The following is a 19,850-nucleotide window of genomic DNA, read 5'->3' on the forward strand; positions in this document are numbered from 1 at the left end:
TCACCGAATTTCGAACGGGTCACAGGAATTCCATGGCTCGTCCGGAAGACTCGAAACAACACCGAGTTCCGAGGTCTTCGACCAGAGTGGTCCGGCACCATTCAATTCGCCCCAGACTAGACTCTGCTCTAATGTTAGGCCAAATGAAATGAGCCCGGACCTCCAATTACTGCGAAATTTCACTTTCAATAATCGGACGAATTCCATCAATTCCAGATGGCGGTGGCGGATGATCCGAGGGGTGCCGCGGCGACGACACCGACAATGACGATGATCGATGAGACCTACGAGTTCTCTACGCCTCGTTTCTTCGACTCCATCAACGGAGAACCAAAGTACACTGGAGTGTTGAAAGGGAAATTACTCCATAAAAAAAATGGTTGTGCGATGATATGTAATCGGCAAATTGTTGTTAGTAAGGATAAATATCGTCAAATTGTTATTAGTAAGGATAAATAGCCACACCAGAGGATTTAAAATATAGGCTCTTTACTAATGATAGGAGAAAATGAAGTTTAATCTTAAGGCTCAATTTGTTTCGCGAAAAACGAGTGATTTCTTAAAAATGATAATTAATTAATGAAAAAACATCTTCATTATGGACAAAATTTATGTCTCACGAAAATATTTTTCGTTTACTCATTTTTGTAAGAGATACAAGTGATCATTTTTAAAAAAAGAATATTTTTAAAAGATTTGATTTTTGCGAAATATACGGAATCTTAGGTTGCATTTATTTCACGGAAAATTCAAAATAAAAAATAATTATTTGCATCGTTTACAAAAATCATTGAACGAAAAAAAAAATTTCATCACCCACACGAAAACAGCAGCTAGTTATAAATTCTCGTTACGATGAAAAAATTTTCTACTGACTGATTTTTTTAAACGGCGTGACTAATTATTTTTCGAAAAAATATTTTCTAAAATTTGAGTTCTTCGCGAAAGAAACGCACATTTCATGCCCCAGTTACCACCGCCGAACGATTATGGAAAATGCGGAAAGAGGGGGAAAAAAAAGAAGAGAAAAAAGAAAAGAAAAGAAAGAAGCTTCGGTGAATTTGACCGGGAGAAACAAGCACCAGCCAGGAGAATTCATTATGTTCAACGGCCAGGAAAAACCAGTAAAACACGGGACGACGGCCAATTCCATTGGAGGGATTTCATGGAGGAGGAGGAGGAGGAGGAGGAGGAGGAGGAGACAACGACGTTTGGTGCTAAACAAAGCGAGATGGCGTGGGGTCCTCCTCCCGATAACCCTAGAGGTCAGCCCTGGTCGCGTGAATTGTACTCGAACCAATTAACCCGCGTCCGCACGAATCCCGTCGGCTTCTCACATCATCGTCGGCCGTATATATATGGGGAGGCAGTTCGAGCCACGAAGCTTGGAGCAGCAGGAGCAGAAGGAGGAGGGGACAAGGCCCATATCAACAGGTGGCGCTCCGGAGTTTGGAAACCAAGCTTCCGAGATAATGCTTCACGAGTGAGTCAATCCAATGCTCCCCCCCCGTCCTCCTCCTCCTCTCTCTCTCTCTCACCCTTCTTTTTTTTTTTTTTTATGTACTGTTTTGACTGGAGAGGTTGACGGCGGACACGCGTCTCGATGGGAATGTGTTCTGGGTGTCCTTCTATGTGCCGCTGTTTCATTAAACAAGTCATGGGTGTTTGCTTTTTTGGGGGTTTGGAAGTTTGGTGGACTGGGGTTGGTGAAGGGTTGTGTCGGGATTGGGGTGTAGAAGAAGTAGAGGAGGAGGAGAGGAAGGAAAAAGGTTTTGACTTTTGTTGCGATGAGAGTCATGCTTGCTGCTCTGTGTGGTTGAGTGGTTTAAGATTAATTTTGAAAGGAGGATTTTTTTCTGCGCCTGTGTTGGTTGTTGGATCTTGGAATTTGATAAACGATGCAGTCTTCGAGATTGGTGTGGTTAGTTTTTCCATATCCATGTATCTCCTTTATGTTCTGAAAGTCAAATTTAGCTCGTTCATATCCAAACTGCCTCCATAGTTTATATAATTAATTCTTCTTATTAATTTCCTTTGGCAGGGTTGGTATTCTCTAATGCTCGTGCATACAGAGGTTTACCTGAAGTGTGGAATACTTGGTTCTTCACACTTCCGTAGGGAGAGCCATCCATTATCAGGAAAAGCGACATGGCGCGTGTCTGACTTTCCGGCATCTGGTCTCTCTCAGAATCTCAAAGTACCAAGTAAGCTCTACTTTGAAGCAAGTCCTTGATTGTCCTAACTAGATACATGAAGTTTATAATGACAAGGAAATAAGTATTAAAGCTGTGTTTTCCAAGTACTTCTAGTTGAGTAAGGAATTCAGAGTCGTAGAATTCCAGCAACCTCTAGCAGAAGTTGGTTTGTGTTTGCTTTCTTTTCTGGGGATAGGTAGAAGGGGTTGAGGGAAGACTGGTGATGGAGATCATACTGTTGGACTGCAACTTTAGCGTTGTCTTGTACCCTGCTCGTCTCTGTATTGCTTTGATATTGGGCTTGCAAGCATTTTGGGTATTATATTATACTGACAGTTTCTAGCAATCTGAATGGTGAAAGTTTTCTGAATTAACTCGTAATACTTTTAAGATGGGGGGATCGCATCTCTGAAATGATCAAATGGGGCAGTTGGAAAGGAGAGAGATGTTGAATAGTAGGTACAGAGGAACCAAACGGTCGCTGGCCAACCCAAAGTGTCGTGGCTTCCCTGCAACGCCTCCAATAGTATTTCAGCACTCATAAAATTTCTGTGAGGTCTTTCATGTCAGGTAACCTGATTAGGGATTCTCCATCTGTGTGATTTGGGCATGCTCCTGCAAGCACGTGACTGTAATTTGTCCAAGTACTGCTTTGATTGATTTCATTGCTTTTTTTTGGATGAGAATTCTTGGAAATGCATCTTGTTTCTGGCTAGTTCATTTCGCTCTCTCTCTCTCTCTCTCTCTCTCTCTCTTCAGACCTTGTAGTCCTGCCTCATTCTCGAGTTGCTTCCTGCTATGTGTCCACTCAGGTGTCATGGTGGCACCTATAGAATTTGATTGAAGATTATATTCCGCTTTCATCTATTTCTTTTCTTTCCTGCTTTCGTCAATTTGATAGAATTATATAGGATAGGTGTCTTCATAATGCGAAAGAGCTTTATTTGTGGAGACTACTCAAAGTATGTGGTCATATTAATAAATGGGAAGTATTAGCAAGCATTTAGAAAATCAATCTTTGACTGACTCTGGTACCGTATTTCACCTTATTGCTTCAGGATCTAGATACACGAAAATGTCATTGCAAGTAGTAGAGAAAATGGAGAATGAGCTAACTTTTAAGGGCAATTGTCAAGACCTGCCTTTTTCATCTTCTTATGAAGCTGCAATGGAAGCACTTTCCTCACTCATAACTCGTCAGAATCGTGGAGACCGAACACCTGTTGCTGGGAAGTTTGGGAAACTGGAAAGGATGTCAATCTATCTCAGGGTATAATCCCATGGTCATTCAGATATGAATGCATTATGGAGTGACTTCATGGTTTTACATTGGAACTTAGCAGTCATGAGTAAATAGAGTAGAAACATCTCTTTCTATCAACTCCATGCATTTTGAGGTCTGGCATTTACAAGTAAAAGTCTTTTCACATACTACCGCATCAACTTTTGACCAAGTCAAGCAATGCCATAATGCAGTAAGAACTATTTTTTTCTAATCATCCATTGCCTTTGCATGTTATTTATGTAGCATGTCTTTTCTAAGCATGCATTCTCTTGCTATTCTTCTTGCCCCTTATATGCAGTATGAGCTTTTCTTAAGCTCGTCTGGACTTTAATAGTTAACATAATGAAAGCATGGGCTTTGTCTACTAAATCATTTGCCTGGCTATCTTCGTAGATACTTGGGTTGGAGGAAAAGATTGCTGGGCTTAAAATAATACATGTTGCTGGAACTAAAGGGAAGGTAATGTTAAATTCTTCTGTTTTACCGTCTCTATTGAGCTCATTGCCTACCTCGATTGATGTTAATTCAACCTGTAAAGATCCTCTTATCTCCTATTACAGGTGTTTTAAACGGAAGTTATAGTCGATATCTTCAGTAGAAATCAACAGTTGCCTCTGCATTATATCTTAGTCAGTGAAAAAGTAGAAATTACAAATCGAAATATCCTAGATGGCGTAGCTGCAGATGAATGGCTCTTTGTCTAATACTGAGTGACAGGTCTCTATGGTCTACTTTTCATAGTATCGTAATATAATGTAAAAGTTTCTTCAGAATAACAGTGACAACAAATTTCGCATTCTTGACGGTGTTTCCTGTCTTCCTACATCCATTTTCTGATTTTTATTGCAGGGTTCGACATGTGCTTTCTGTGAGGCTATTTTGCGCGAGTGTGGATTTAGGACTGGACTGTTCACATCTCCTCACCTAATTGATGTGAGGGAAAGGTTCCGGTTGGATGGGTCAGTACATTCTTTGACTTGTGATTTCATTATAGCCTATAGATTAGTAAACCTTTTTCTCTGGTGTCGTATGGTGTGTTATTAACATGATGAATCATTATGGGTGAAGTTTGATGTTGAATAGCTGATGGCTCCATATTTTCTTTACTTTAAAAATGGTGGAAATGAGATATCCATTTGCAGTCAGTATGCCGGCACTATGATGACAACTCATTTTTGTAGTTTACCCCAGCTATCAAGAAATAGATAAATTAATTTTGTTTCTGAGTCAATTGACTGATTAAATGTGATACAAATACACTCCCACCTTGAAATTCAAGAATTTTCAAGATAGCTACTTGGCCAAAGGCTAATGTCACACGGCCTTTCATCTATTAATTTTTATAACCAGGGAGGACATGAATTTGGACTTTATGGGGTAAAGTGAATTTATGAGTGACAATAACTTATTGTCATTATTGAAACCCCATGGACTTTTCTGCAACTCACACACGAGGTAGCTAATGATTCTGCCATATGAGAGCTTTGTACGTGGATGGTGACTGTTGACATATGCCCCATGCTGATAATTCTTCTAATCATCAGTCTATTTGCCAAAGTGTAGATCGACCTCCGACGGGCTTTCATTTAAGAGCAGAAACTGAGTCTGAATTGTACTTAAATATGATTGCACCGATTATAATAGTGAACTCAAATTGTAATTTCTAGGATCAGATTGTTCATTCCAGTTTATGAGTGAAGTTATTTAAGGAAATGAATTTAAATGCAAGTTCAACATCTATTGTTTCTGTTTGAATGAACTTTGTTTAGGTTGGATGTGTCTGAGGATAAGTTCCTGCTATATTTTTGGGATTGCTGGAGTCAACTGAAGGTAATATATTGTCCCTTTCTGAAATTGTTTAGTTATACCAACTTTGGCTCTTGAATGGCACAAGTAATGATCACGATGGGTTTTATATTTTGGATGAGGAACTGGGAGCTTCCTGTTTGTGGCATAAACAACCACATTCCTTGATTAAGTCTCTGCCTTTTTCGGCTTTGACAGCCAAATTAATACATTGGAATACGTTAAAGCATCGATTACCTCATTCTTCTCAAAAGCTGCATCTTCTTTTCTGGAAGCTTCTCAAATATCGGTTTCTCTTTAAAATCGAAGGTTCAGTTACTTTTACTATAAGAAAATAGATGAAGACATGAAATGTGGAAAAGTGATTTTTGAATTTGACTGACAGCACTTGCTCTTGAATTCGTAGCTTTGTGCTTAAATTATCATCTCAATGATTTATGAATGTGGTCGAGTAATCTGATACTTTATTTGGGTAGGTGATTTACATAGACTGTACTTTTAATTCAGACATTTGGATTTACAGGAAAATGTTTCAGAAGATCTGCCAATGCCACCGTTATTCCAATTTCTCACGATACTGGCTTTTAAAATGTTCTTATCTGAACAGGTTTGTCGTGATTTGTTTCTTGCTCCCAAAGTTTCATAACTAATGACGCCTCTTTGTTTGAATCGGTTGCAGCAAGAGTTGCTTTGATCTCTTTACTTCATTTCATTAGGGTCTGTCTTGGCCTGCCGACAGGATGATGGCAGAAGATAGGTCTCGGAATAATGTTGGCACTTATGTTAGAGTTGATTGATTGGTGTGCTGAAGTAATGTTTTCCTGGTTCACATTGCAATTTGACATGATAAAGGCTTATTTGGGTTTTGTATCTAAGTTTAACAAGACTTTCTAGAGATTGATAGGAAAGCAGATAAAAGGTTCTGAGGCAGCCTGAGCTAACACATGAATTTGGCTCAATGCTTCCGAATCTTATATGGGAAACACTTTCCAAAGAGCCTACATACTTTTCCTTTAGTTATATGTTGTTCCAATCATAAAGATCCTGCTAGGCAGTTTGTTTATGCCAGAGGCAGCGTTATCTGTTACTCCATCTATTAAGACCAGTTTGGAAGAGTTGCTTTCATTTTTCTATAGCTTCTTTGCCAGGTTGTGGTTTTCGTCAAACTGACAATCCGAGAGTTCATGACCTTGTATTTAATGGAGAAAAGTACACAAATTCTAGATGAAAATATATTCAAATTTTTACATTTGAAGGAGGATTTTGGTTTTTGACATTTCCTAACCTTTCCATGTTCTGCAATTATGTAGCTCTTCCGAGATTATAAGTAGGGGAAGTTAGTTACCACCTTTTCCTTTGCTATAGAAATACAGTCATTGGTTTTTTGATACTTAGGCAGTCTTTCTGTGAAGTTTAATAGTTGGCGCAGTTTAACATGTTCCAGTACATTATCCTCTTTTGGTTGTCTGTGGGTGAATTTAAATGTCAATGTATCTCTTGGTTAATCAGTTTTTGCCAAGGATTTTGGTAAGTACCACGTGACAGAATTGTTTTTTCAATAGGTTGATGTGGCAATAATTGAGGTGGGTCTTGGAGGGAAAAAGGACTCAACGAATGTGGTATATTCACCTCAGCTAATTTTGAGCTATTGTCTGTTCATGTATGTTTCCTTTTATTTAATTACAGAAAGAATGCCCCCAAGAAACCTTATACCAATATCTCCTTCTCCTCTACCTTGGACAAACTTAAATGTGAAACTGATAAGGCAGTCAATGGTCACTATTTTTGGTGCTATTGTGCAGATAAAAGAGCCTGTTGTTTGTGGCATTGCCTCCCTTGGGATGGATCACATGGAAGCTTTGGGTGTGTCTAATCTTGACAACTTGAATTTGTTTTAATTCATAAGCCCCTACCATCAGTATCACTGCTTAATTGGTTTTTTATGTGCCTATGTCAATCATGTTCAATAGGAGGGTCATCAAATCAAGCTTAACCTGTCTTGTGCTATGCAGGGAACACCCTAGGGCAGATTGCTTCTCATAAGGCTGGGATTTTCAAGGTGTAAGGCTCTTGCATAGCGGACTCAAATTCAGCATAGCATTGTCATTTAACAAAGATTAATTATTGCAGCATTTCCTTTATCATCAAATCAACATATGTAGTTTGAAATTTGAGTATCTATTTTGAATTTTGTGACTTCCTTGCTCCTGAAGCCTCAAATTCCAGCATTCACCGTTCCCCAACTATCTGAGGCAATGGATGCTCTTGAGGAGACAGCTGGTGAACTAAAGGTAATTGTTTTGCCTCTTAATTCTGATGGACTGATCATTTATGTCAACATTGATCAGGTCATTTCTCAAGTGGTAGTTAAACTACCTTTGCTTTTTCCTAAAGTTTGGTAGCACTTGCTACGTTTTGTTGCCAATCTTAAGTTATCGATTATAAACCTACCTACTTGTTAATTAAATGGGAGGATTGATTTTTTTTGTGAAGCAGATGGAGTTGAAATGGTAATCATGGCATTTTCCAACATTTGAGTTGAGAGTTCTTATCGAAGGGAGAAGAATACTAGAAGTGCCAAAACTTGTGTACGGCGCTCACTTTAGTGCCAAAAGTTTTCGCCGGATCACTTAAATGCCAAATCGGAGAAAAAATGATCACTTAAGTGCCAACGGCGAGAAATTCTGGCCAAATTAATACGTGACTTTTATAAATAAAATTTTAATCTGAGTTGGGTTTTTTTTTAAAAAAATCAGTCTATGTGGCATTTCCATGTGTATATTTCAATTTTTTTAAATATTTTTTCTGATTTTTTCTTTTTTCCTTTTCATTCTTTTCTTTTTTTTCCTTTTATGATCTTCTTCTTTTTGTTTCGCCGGTGGCCGGCCGGCCACTGGCTAAGCCCGGGAAGGGCTGGGCGAGGGTCGCCCTTGCCCGATTTGGCGAGGGCCACCCTCACTGGCAACAGGCGAGGCCGCCCCTCGCCAGATCTGGGCGAGGCCAGTCTCGCCTCGGCGAGGCGACCCTTGCCCTGGGCGAGGCCGCCCTCGAAAGCCACAGGCGAGGGCCGGCCTAGCCTGGGCAATGGGTCTCGCAATTCTCGGTCGCGAGACCAATCCGATGACTCCGGCGTGCTCTCGCGGCTGAAGCGGAGGAAATGACCTTGGTCGGCGGCGGCGGCAATGGGGGAAGCGTCATCAGGTTGGTCTCGCGACCAAGAACCGCGGGACCTGTCGCCCAGGCGAGGCCGGCCCTCGCTTGTGGCTTTCGAGGGTGGCTTCGCCCATGGCGAGGGTCGCCTCGCTGAGGCAAGACTGGCCTTGCCCAGATTTGGCAAGGTCATCCCTCATCGGCAGCTGTTGAGGCCAACCTTGCTTAGATTTGGGCCGGTGAGGGTGGCCTTCACCAGATCGGGCGAGGGCGACCCTCGCCTAGCCCTTCCCGGGCTTTGCCAGTAGCCGGGCTGGCCACCGGCGAAACAAAGAGAAGAAGATAAGAAAAGGAAAAAAAGAAAAGAAAGGAAAAAAGAAAGAAAAGGAAAAAAAAGAAAGAAAAGGAAAAAAAAGAAAGGAAAGGAAAAAAGAAAAAAAATAAAATTAAACCGAAATAGGGTGAATAAGCTAAACTACGTTGTTTTGAAGTGGACATGCTGACTGTACATGCTGACTAAACCTTCGGCGGGCCACATCGGCTTCAGAAATTAATAAAAAAATGACACGTCGAATTTCTGGCCAAACTCACCGGAGTTGACATTTAAGTAATCGTTTTTCAAAAAGTTTGGCACTTCAGTGATTCAACTGAAACTTTTGATACTAAAATGTGCGCTGTACACAAGTTTTGACACTTATGCTGTTCTTCTCCCTCTTATTGAATGTGCGAGTAGTTTGGATATACTTCTGCAGATAGACATTATTTATGATCGCGTAAACTTTTAGAAGTAGGCATGGCTTGTTATTGGGGTTAGGATTACTCTAAAACCAGAATCAAGCGAGAGGGCATCTTACCCTTCCCTCTCTTAAAATTCTTTTACATGGCACTGAGTCAGATAATATCCTTTAATAGATGAACAGTGTCCTGGCCGTTGCTTTGTATTTATATTAATTATCCTCTGCATTCATCGTTACTCACCTCAGAGAATAAATCATCTGTTTGTCCTTAGGTATAAATCTTCTTGATTTGAAAGAAAAATTTTGTGAGGCGATCAGTAGAGAAAGAAGGGCAACAAAAGTTGTAATATGAAACCCAGATTGGGCCCACGCAGTAGTGCATGCAATTTACGAGCGGAAATCTTGAACCTGAATTAAATCCTGAAGGAATATGCCAGATCAGACCTATTGACTTTGGATGGATAAGATAACCTTAAAGCTGTTTGGTTCTTGTGTGGCTATTTTGAATACTGATGGGGTAGGGGATCTTTCTGTTTTTATTTGTTGATGCATCTATAACAAATTAATGGGCTGTTAAATTTGTAAATATTATGTATGGAAGTTGGAGATCTTATGACATTCTAAATCTCAATATCAAGCAGTACTTCTCTTATCGGCTGTTTGGCCCTTTGTGGGATTATAAGATTCAATGAGTGCAAATCTAGCTCACTGCATTTGATATGTACAGAGCATGTCTTCTCTTTATGTCATCCTTGCATACTTCACAGTTATAAGGACTCAGGAGAGACTGAAATATTTCAGATGGCTATTATACATATGGTTTCTTGTCTCATTTATAAGCACATTATTGCCATTAGTGGTTGTGACTTATTGAAGGTGATGTAGTTACTGTCAACACACGGAAACCTTGAACTTCTGCTGGTTGTATCTGAAGCCTGCAAGCCTTTTCTTATAGGTTCCATTGCAAGTAGCTGTACCACTTGATATTCAAAGGTGGGGCAGAGAAACACTTGGCCTGTCTGGTGATCACCAGTTTGTTAACGCTGGGCTTGCTGTTTCACTCTGCAAATGCTGGCTTCAGAGAACCGGAAACTGGGAAAAACTACTCAGAAAGGTTGCATTGTATTCTCATGGTCCTCTCTTGAATTTTAAACAGAACTTAAATGGACAAACCTGCAGACTTAAGCTCCTATTTTGTGTATAAATGGTTCGACAATTTGGGTTGAAGTGATGAGAGTATACTTGGATGACAAACCTTATGCATAATGGCATTGTACTTCTCAATCTTAATTTATGATTGAGCAGCAAAGTACTCTAATGTCAGTGCATATCCATTATTTATTTTCTCTTAAGGGAATGGTGCTCCTATCTAATTAATTTTGTGTTATCAGTATATCATGGTTATCTGAATTTGGCGACCACTTAATTCTGACATCTCAATCTGCTGGTGTGAGAAACAGGATGAGGAGGCCGCTGGATTAGAACTGCCTCCTGCATTCGTTAGAGGTCTTTCAACAGCACGCCTTTCTGGAAGGGCGCAGATTGTCCACGATAATGGCTCAGCAGATACTTCAGAAAATTCGGGAGAGTTGACTTTCTACTTAGATGGAGCTCATAGTCCTGAGAGCATGGAGGCTTGTGCCAGATGGTTCTCTGGTGCCACTAAAGCAAACAAAAAATTATCATCATTGTCGTCACCACCATCTACTTCTGTCGATGTTCACAGTATGAAATCATTGTGGGGAAATGGTTGCCTCCATTATGAAAAGGATTGCCTGAAGTCATCTAATAAGACGTCAAAGCAGGTAAAGTTACTTAGATTGAGTTTCTTTTGAGATGTAATTATTTTGAATTGCTTCTATGAGGTATCTTTTGGCAAAGACAAGACACATTTTTTTTGTCATTTAAGAAGTTCAGTTTTGCTTGATTTATGGTTTTTGATACTTTGCTTGTTTTGTATTTGGTAGATTCTATTATTTAATTGCATGGATGTTAGAGACCCTCAAATTCTGCTCCCAAGACTTGTGAATATATGCGCTTCATCAGGTATCTCCACTTCCAAAGATATATGCAATCTTCATGATGCAAGCTGTTTCTTTTCGCATCCTGACGAAGCCTGTATAATTTAGTGCATGAAGGCATTTGATTTGCTAATTGATAGTTTTCTCTTGATGGTTGTCATTCTCATTCCCTGCTATATCAATGTTATCATGTGTGCATTGATGCGTCAGTTCTCTTTTGTGTTGTATGCTTCTCATGTCTGATGGCTATCAGGGTCTTCAAAATGACTTCACCTCATTCTTTTATCAAAGCATATTTTGCCAGTTAGCTGTGTTCTTCTTACCCATCAGTAACACCCTTGTATAATAATTGTTAAATAGAAAAGGGGTATGTTATTTTTATGTAGAATTTAGTGCATCAGCTTTATCCTGGAAATAATCTTAAGCACTTATCATAAGTGAGGTGATGCAAGTTTCTGTTGCTGCTGCTTCCGTGGATGCAATGTTGGTTGTTCAGATTTGAACATTACTGGTAGATTAGTCACACTATATGTCATTTTGTGAGGCTTGCAAATGACTGTTTAAGAGTTTTGTTCTAATCTTGTGCAGGGACCCATTTCTCAAAGGCGTTGTTTGTCCCTAGCATGTCATCATATAATAAAGTCACTTCTGGTGCTTCAGTTATTACATCAGATATCCTTACTACTAGGGACTTGTCGTGGCAGTATAACCTCCAAAGGATTTGGGAGAAGATTATACACGGGAAAGGTTTGTCTGCTCACAGAAAAAAACTAAACTTACAAAAAATAGTGTAAATGAACTGCAGCCTGTAGAGTACCATGAATGGGGTCCTTGTTAGCCCCAGCACTATATTTTCAGAAGTGGCCTCAAACAAGTATATCATGTCAACTCTTTCCCTTACAGTTTGTTGCTATTGCTAATTCTGGTATTAGCTTCATTCTTCCACATGCTTCTGCTAATGTTAGTTGTAGTTCACAGCAAGCTGTAACTGGTCTACGAGATTAAGGTGGGTTTGCATTGCGTTGTCACATCAAATAAATTAATTAGCAATCTGGTAGTTCATAGTTGTTATCGAATCAATCAAATGATACCGCCTCTACTGGTTTAAGGTTGATGTTGCTAGTTGCCACTCGATTGAAAATGCTGCCACCACAATAAAGTTTACTGATCATGTATGGGAAAATGTCAAAGTTTTGCTCAAGCTTGTAACATTTTCTTTATACATGAGCAGATGTTTCCCTTGAAAAGAGTTCCAGGACGGACAGTGTAGACTCCTTGCCCCCTCATGACTTTCTTTATGAAGACGTTTCCCACGGCAGTCCGGCAGATCAGAATTTCGCATCCAGTGAGGTGATGCCTTCCTTGCCATTGACAATAAAGTGGCTGAGGGACTGTGTTAAGGAAAACCCTTCTTTACGCCTTCAGGTAACCCTTCTGTCATTAACATGATGTTCATAGGTTGCTACTAGAAGAGTCTTGCCAAACCATTCGTGGCGAAAGAGGTTCTGAATTTGAGAGCATATATGGTCTTTTCACTTGATCTGGTCAGTCTTTCGTCATTCAGACCGAGGGAGATTTTTTTTCCCTTCATTTTGCCGTTGGTGCTTAGCAATACACAATATCTACCTTTCAGTGAAAAATAGTGTGGTTTACATGCTCTTGTATCAGACCATTGGAAATGTTATCTATCTAATTGGTGGATATACAGGTACTTGTCACCGGTTCGCTGCATCTGGTAGGGGATGTGCTCAAGCTATTGAGGAGGTGATGCAGATAAGGAAAGGCATTCTTGTTTAGAACTTCACATACCATGCAATTTACTCGTCCCTTTCCCCCACAATTGCTTGAGGCCGTGATTTGATTTTCATTTAACCGAATAATGCCCTCTTTGCCCCCCTCTTTTCCTTTTGTATTTGATCTTTTCCTTTTTATCCCCCGGGTAGTATTGGGGGCATTTGCCGTCTTTTATTCTCGATGGTGTAAAACTATCTCGTTGTAACATTATTATTGACATACATTCATTATTGGAATTAACTATAGAGTGCGTGGAGCAAAATTGATGATTCGAGTTTCCTGCAACTGAGTTAGTGTACCTACTTCTGGGATAGTAACGTAGCTCCGCACGGTTTGACGGGGCCTCCGTTTGGTCTTTCAATCTCGACGAGTCTTCGCACTGAAACATATAGTTAAAAATCTCAGCAGTTCCCGGTCACAATTAAAGAAAGAATGACCTCAGGATGCAATAGCTCTTCGATAAATTAAACCGTCCGTAGAGAAAAATTCTAGAACATAGGAATAAACATCCACGACAGGTCAGCAGCAAAGAGGACTGCCCATACAACAACCTGCCATGGTATGTGAACTCTTTAAACTTAACTCTTTAAACTGAAGACAGTTTTGAACACGAGTAGAAATGTGATATAAAATCTTCCTAATGGGACTATTTGTATAGAGTAAATGGGGGTGAAAAGTAAATCCTCCCCGTCCACCCCCTACAAAAGGAAAAAAAAAATGTCAAAGAGTTTATGAATAAACATATAAGAAGAATGGCATTCCTGGGAAAGGACCCAAGATGACCAGAAGAAAAAAAGACGGGCAAATCTAGAAAAGATCAGCCCGATGTAGTGGAAAAAAGAAGAATTCCTCCAAAGTCAATGCTATATGCTCGAAATCCCGAAATGTACATCAACGCTTGGGTAGTGATCGGGAAGAACCCAAAAACTGGAACTGAACGTCCAATGCCGGCTAGATCTACTCAAATCTCTCTCATCCAGCACATTCCACTTTGGCAGAGATGTGTAAATCTCGTGCTTTTCTTCAAATAAGACCGGTTATAAGGAGGCAACAGTCACTGTATCCTGAATGCATCAGACAACAAGAGAGAGTCACCCGCACCAGGAGGAGATAATGGTGGAACTGCTGAAGGGTGAATATCGCTCTCAGTACTTTCCAATACTCTTCTTGGCATTGCTTGAGACTCCCTGTTGGTACCTATCTTTCTTGAGGAAACCTCTCCAGATTCAAGTTTCGTAGAAGAGTTGCTGTTCTCAATGGACACAAGCTTGTCCTTTGAGAGAATCGTCTGTGCTGATGCTATTACAGAGCTGAAAACACCAGATTCCCTCAATCCTTGCACGATAACCTGTAAAGTTGGAAAGGAAACGCTAAAAGTGATTTTGTTCAATCTTATAAAAGTATCTCACTATCATAAACCTGCTTACCGTATAATTTAAAGAGGCATGTTAATTAGAACTTACCATAGGAGTATTAATGCGAGTCAAAATGCCTTTCCTGAGAAGTTTAATATTCACAGTCCTGTCTGTCCATACAACTCGTTCTCGATACCTGTAGGGAAAAAAAGAAGGAAGAAATGCACGCAAGAATTCAAGTTCATCTCCATGATGACGAAAATTACTTCTGAGAATTGATCCAGGGAAATGCAAATGATTACACAAAGAACCATTCTCAAAATCCTGTCATACATGCAAGACCCTATGGGGAAAGATGACTCTGTCTCTACTCTCAGTTAAGGGAGTTCCAATATGTAAGAGCTGGCAAAGAGATATGATAGTCTAAGTCCAAATGGATAGCGATAGAATTCTAATGCATGATTATAGTCTAGCTCCAAATGCACAGCAATGTTATTCTCATGAATGATCTTACTCCACACAAAGTACTTAAGTAAATGTTAATAGCCATAATTTATCCAACGATTTGAGAAAGAGTAAATTGTTTAAACTTAGGTCAAATCAACTCCTTTACCACAAATTTTCATTCCTAATGCAAATGAAACCAAAAGCACCACCCAGTTGAGGAGTGGGAATTTCCTTTCCTTGTCCCAATCAGAGAGACCTGGAATTCTGACCATGGTACAAGATAATAAGTCCTGGAAGAAATAGTGATGACGAAGTGCATTTACCAGCGAAGCATTTCCTCCTCTGTCGCAGTTGATGCAATAATGAAAGCCTGCAAATATAGTTGAGTGTTGAAGATATACATATTCACAATGCGTAAACAAATATTGCCATAGTCAATTATGATTTTAGTTGCCAGTCAAATGGAAATTAAATTCTTAATATTTCCGAAAAATTTGGTCCGGTTGCTAGGAGCCAGCAATGAAAGCCCCAGTGGGAAGGGAAAATATACTGTAGGAACTTACTGCTCGGTCAAACTCCAACATGAAGCATCTTTTCACATCCTCCTTAGTAGGCTTGCAGCCACACCGATCACGTCTTGATGTCAAATCCGAAAATTTTGGATATGTGTAATGCAGAACAGCAGCCTCTTCCAATTTAATCTCACTACAAACAGATTGCACCCAATAATATGCGCGTCAGCAGTATGAGATGAGATGACATCAACTTCAAACAAAAGACATGGCCAACAATGCACGCATTGCATGAGATGAGACCCTATAAACACTCCACAAGCAAAGGTGAAAAATTTAAAACACCTGACTACACACTCATGTACACATGGCATCTCTATATCATCAACCAAAAAGTGAAGCAAACAAGGATACAACCACAGCCATACTTTGGGGTTTTCATGTAGTTGTGCCATCTGTGAGCACCATTGGGACGAAGATGATCATGAATACGAGCCGCAGCCTTCCCATTTCCATAAGTCAGAAAGTAATTTGGATTACCACGAGTTGCATCTTTGTAATTGCCAAAGTATACATCCTTTGTTAGATGGTCATAGTTCTTTTTAAACATTGACACCTGTAAGAGATTAACAATTAGATAAATGTTGAAATAAAGAGTAATTGGTGAAGACATAGACTGATATAGGGAACAGGGCCAAAAACTCAACATAGACGTTTGATGATGATCTAGAGTAGAATATATGCCTCTAAATTATCCAATGCACCGTGAACTGCTTTATATTTAACCAAGTTGACAAATCCATCGGAAGGCTCCAAAGTAAATCATGCCTTTTAATTTTGTCAAAATGATTGTCCTCCGAATTATGCTGACATTGAAAACTTTTGATCTTTCCAGCCACTTAAGTTATATTCATTACTACTAAAATCAGCTGAAAGATAGATGACAAAATGATCAAAAACCTTACCTCACTAAAGGGCTCTTTAACATCATCTCTCTCCACACTGCTTTCCTGATATAAGATGATTGCACATTAGTGGATAATTAGGATATTACAGGGTAGACAGGGCATCCAGTTTCCACATACTAAAAATGTTTCACTCACATAATTTGGAAAAATGACCATATCAACATTTCCAGGCACATCAGCCAGCAGCTGTCTCACTGAGTACTCACGAGCTCCTGCTGGATATATGAGCTCGTCAGTGTCAAGATGGATGATCCAATCCATCCCTGCATCCTAAAATCGAAAGAAGATGTTAACTTGCTAAGAAAGATTCAAATGTTTTCTAAACGATTTAAAAAGACATTTTGGACGATAAAATTAACCAAATACTTTGCATACCCTTGCCAGGACAATAGCCATTTCCATATTTAGGGATTGCTTCACAAATAGCTCATAGTTGCATGGCTTGTAAAAGAAGCTTGCCAACCAAGTCTCATTCCAGATACGGCTGAACATGACATAATATACAAAAATCAAAATAAATTCATCAAAATCGGAAGAGTCGAGCAAGATGCAAAAATGGTTGCTGGTCAGACATATAGGACAACTTCAGTTTCCCTTGTTCTTTTCAACTGATCACATTGTGGAGAGCTAGCGCGGTCAAAAAGTTGGCATGTTTGTCAAAATTCACTCAGATGACCCTATTTAAGCAGGAAATGACACTTAGCCCATAAAGGAAAAGAATTCGGCGTAGGAAATGGCTCAATCATTGTTGCAGTAGATTTGCATGGAATATCAATGATTGCAGATGTTGATTGTACTTCTACACCCAATTACTTTTGTCAAGAATCTCCGCATCATATCATATCCAAAATCGATTGAAGTATTGTCAAATGTTCAAATAAGAAAGCATCAGAACATTATTATAAATAGATGACTTTCCTAAGATACGGATTATACAAACCTTTTTGCTTGCTGTTCCTCTAATTCTCTCGTCCTGTATATGACCTTGACCCCCTGAAAATGAAATCCTCAGCAAACTATGAAAAAATCAAGGATCAAAATTTAATGGGAAACAAGAGAAATCATTGCAGAACATGTGGGCCCCTGTCTATATAATTCAGAGAAAACATATAATTTCAACTCACTGGAATGGATTCCAAAACTTTAGACACGTCAGGTGAGGCGGCCTTTCCTTCCACGAAAAGGAAAAAAGTTGATACTCCAATAACCTTATGATAAAATATCCATGGTAGTGTCTGTTCTAGGCCAGCAGAAGTGCTTGTCGTAATGCATAGCTGAAAAAACACAATAGACATATTAAGTCACCTGTACATCGCTTTAGCAGGAAATAGAACAAAAGGCTGTTATGAGCAAACAAAACAACTACTCTACCTTATGAAATCTCACGAATAATTAGATGAGAGTTCTTTTCTTTATTGGTGGGAAGAGGAAGGGAGGCAGAGAAAAGGAATGAAATAAATTATCAGCCTCAAAACTTGCCATTTCTAGAAGCAAAACTCATTTTAAGAGAATATAGTAGAAATGACCCTCACTAAATTCAAATGAGCTAATATCATTCCACTGGCAGTGTGAAAAGGATAGGATTTTATTTATGTGAAACTGCCAGTTGAGATAATCTTCCCGTAAATTCATTGTTGGGCAGGATAAAAAAATCAACATATCGGATAAAGAATAGATGACAGAGCTTGGGTACTCATGTTATATGAGATGACACAACAGGGTTCTACAACTCTGCAGTATAGATGAAAAGGCATTTCCTCTGTTAAACGAATAGCCCTATTCTATTACCACAAAGTGCAAGGTCATCTTGAAATGCCAAGACATAGTATGCAACTCATGCAAAAAAAATGCCAGCTTTTCTCAAGGCTTTGTGAATGACTAGTCTATCTATCTATCTATCTATCTATATATATATATATATATATATATATATATATATATATATATATATTGTATCGATTTATATAGAGTATAACTGAAAAAATTTACCACCAGAGTGAATGATCTAACTGATAGACTCTGACCAGTCTGATAACTTGTCCTCCCATTCGTACACACTACACAATGTCCATACATAATACCGGTACATTTTCTTCTACCTAATGAAACCCACACCATACTGGTTGGTCTATTTTCATAATCAGCAAATCACATGACCACAAGTTTGCATTCCTTATGGAGTAAGTTCCTTAACTCCTGATCCTTGCCTGGTATGATGGAGACAGACTCAATTTATAGACACGGGAGTCGATTACGTCATCCTAGATATACCATACATCTCTGGCGGTACTGCCATTGGAGAGTGCACATTTGTCATCTCTCCCGCTGTGATTAATCTACCTATTGCCAAATAATTCAACAAAATCGAGATGCTACCGCCTCTTAATTGTGATCAGGTCATGCAAAAGCGAGAGCTGAATTCAATAGCCCACACATCAAACACGGCCGAATACGCACGAACTGGACATCGAAACAAAAAGGAAATTCCAAATAGCATCTCGAGCAGCTCACTCAAAATCCAACTCCGTCTCACGAAAATCGTGTCTCACAAGCCGTGAGTCACAACACTTTTAGCATATTGCACAAGCACATGTCAGTAAGAGTCCACACGCGATTATCAACCCATTCCTTCACGCAGACACGCGCGACACGTCTCTCCTAGCTTTCGAACTCCGATAGCAAAACCACGGCGCGCTCAATCAGGAAACGCGCGCCCCCGCAACCGCCGGAGAACCGAACTCACCTGAGGCCGGAGATCCGATCCGAGATCGAACTTCCAATCGCGGTAGTACGGGAACGACGCCGTCCGGCTCCGGCCAAGGACGTCGACGCAATCGGAGCCGGAGCCGGAGCCGGAGCGGGACGGCACATTGGAATCCCCGCCGCCGGGGCCGTCGCCGCCCATGCCGGGGAACTCGAGGCGATCGGGTGACCAGCGGGTGGCGGGATCGTCGAGGCCGCCGCGCCACTGGAGGAGGAAGGCGAAGCAGGCGAGGGTCAACGGGAGGACGGTGAGGAGGAGGAGGAGGATGCGCGAGGCGGCCGGCGGTTGACCCGCCATTGGAGGAGGTCGGCGAGAGAGACGGACGACCGGTGGCGCATCGACTGTATCAACTCTCTCTCTCTCTCTCTCTCTCGCCAAGCGTTATGTAGAGAACGACATTGAAAGTGCAGGCAGGAAGGAAGGAAGGAAGGAAAAGGAGGAAAAGGAAAGGGAACGTCTCGCTCGGAGCCGTTTTCGTTTTTTGTCGTTGGCGGTGTGTTTTTTCTTTCTTTTATTAATTCACATTCCTTTTTCCCCTTTCTCAGTTTTGCTTTTCCGTCTTTTCCTCCTCCTTCTTTTCTCGGGGGACAACATGAATTTTCCAAAAAAAACAAAAAATGGAACGACGAGAAAAAAAAAACTAAGAAGAAAAAAGTGATCTAAATAATACAATTTCGAGAATTTACATGTTAAGAAGCAAGACATGGACGTGAACGGAATGTCGGAATTGGCTTCGATACCACGAAAATTAAAATTGTAATTAATATCGGCTGCATTAATTGTTTTAGTAAAGATTTTATTCATCCATGATGATAA

General features: G+C 40.1%; 2 protein-coding genes across 7 annotated transcripts; one reads left to right on the forward strand and one right to left on the reverse strand.

Moving 5' to 3' along the window:
- The first annotated feature begins 1,203 nt into the window (after window positions 1-1,203).
- LOC115674574 (folylpolyglutamate synthase) lies at window positions 1,204-13,286 on the forward strand. Of its 6 annotated transcripts, XM_056302775.1 has the most exons (18): window positions 1,217-1,265; window positions 1,371-1,483; window positions 2,042-2,204; window positions 3,254-3,465; window positions 3,874-3,939; window positions 4,330-4,439; window positions 5,250-5,310; window positions 5,810-5,893; window positions 6,849-6,905; window positions 7,089-7,149; window positions 7,299-7,345; window positions 7,500-7,577; window positions 10,129-10,287; window positions 10,628-10,978; window positions 11,141-11,219; window positions 11,783-11,941; window positions 12,426-12,619; window positions 12,903-13,286. In XM_056302775.1, exons 1-18 carry the CDS (start codon window positions 1,232-1,234, stop codon window positions 12,960-12,962), a joined length of 2,088 nt encoding a protein of 695 aa, XP_056158750.1. In that variant the 5' UTR covers window positions 1,217-1,231; the 3' UTR covers window positions 12,963-13,286. The 6 variants fall into 6 exon arrangements, with proteins under 6 accessions (XP_056158749.1, XP_030452850.2, XP_056158751.1 ...); XM_056302774.1 differs by having other exon boundaries at window positions 1,204-1,483; window positions 10,634-10,978; XM_030596990.2 differs by having other exon boundaries at window positions 1,205-1,483.
- A 157-nt stretch (window positions 13,287-13,443) lies between these two features.
- On the reverse strand, window positions 13,444-19,455 carry LOC115674575 (glycosyltransferase-like At2g41451). The gene is made up of 11 exons (XM_030596994.2): window positions 19,014-19,455; window positions 17,395-17,544; window positions 17,211-17,263; window positions 16,646-16,754; window positions 16,406-16,540; window positions 16,268-16,312; window positions 15,731-15,918; window positions 15,354-15,495; window positions 15,114-15,160; window positions 14,452-14,539; window positions 13,444-14,336 (listed from the first exon to the last, which is right to left on the reverse strand). The coding sequence occupies exons 1-11, from the start codon at window positions 19,329-19,331 to the stop codon at window positions 14,043-14,045; spliced, it is 1,569 nt and encodes a 522-aa protein (XP_030452854.2). The 5' UTR covers window positions 19,332-19,455; the 3' UTR covers window positions 13,444-14,042.
- Between the last annotated feature and the right edge of the window lie 395 nt (window positions 19,456-19,850).

This window comes from Syzygium oleosum, unplaced genomic scaffold (assembly GCF_021117445.2).
Source record: "Syzygium oleosum isolate NSW1041296 unplaced genomic scaffold, Sole_v2.1 Sole_v2.25, whole genome shotgun sequence".
Classification (NCBI taxonomy): domain Eukaryota; kingdom Viridiplantae; phylum Streptophyta; class Magnoliopsida; order Myrtales; family Myrtaceae; genus Syzygium; species Syzygium oleosum.

Excerpts from the sequence above, each read along its gene's own strand:
- LOC115674574 (XM_030596990.2), top strand. The coding sequence starts at position 1,232 with ATGGCGTGGGGTCCTCCTCCCGATAACCCTAGAGGTCAGCCCTGGTCG. Across the intron at positions 5,311-5,809 it reads ATTGCTGGAGTCAACTGAAG|GAAAATGTTTCAGAAGATCT; the intron begins GTAATATATTGT and ends TTGGATTTACAG. Across the intron at positions 11,220-11,782 it reads GAATATATGCGCTTCATCAG|GGACCCATTTCTCAAAGGCG; the intron begins GTATCTCCACTT and ends AATCTTGTGCAG.
- LOC115674575 (XM_030596994.2), bottom strand. The coding sequence starts at position 19,331 with ATGGCGGGTCAACCGCCGGCCGCCTCGCGCATCCTCCTCCTCCTCCTC. Across the intron at positions 15,919-16,267 it reads TTAAAGAGCCCTTTAGTGAG|GTGTCAATGTTTAAAAAGAA; the intron begins GTAAGGTTTTTG and ends AATCTCTTACAG. Across the intron at positions 14,540-15,113 it reads GAGGAGGAAATGCTTCGCTG|GTATCGAGAACGAGTTGTAT; the intron begins GTAAATGCACTT and ends TTTTCCCTACAG.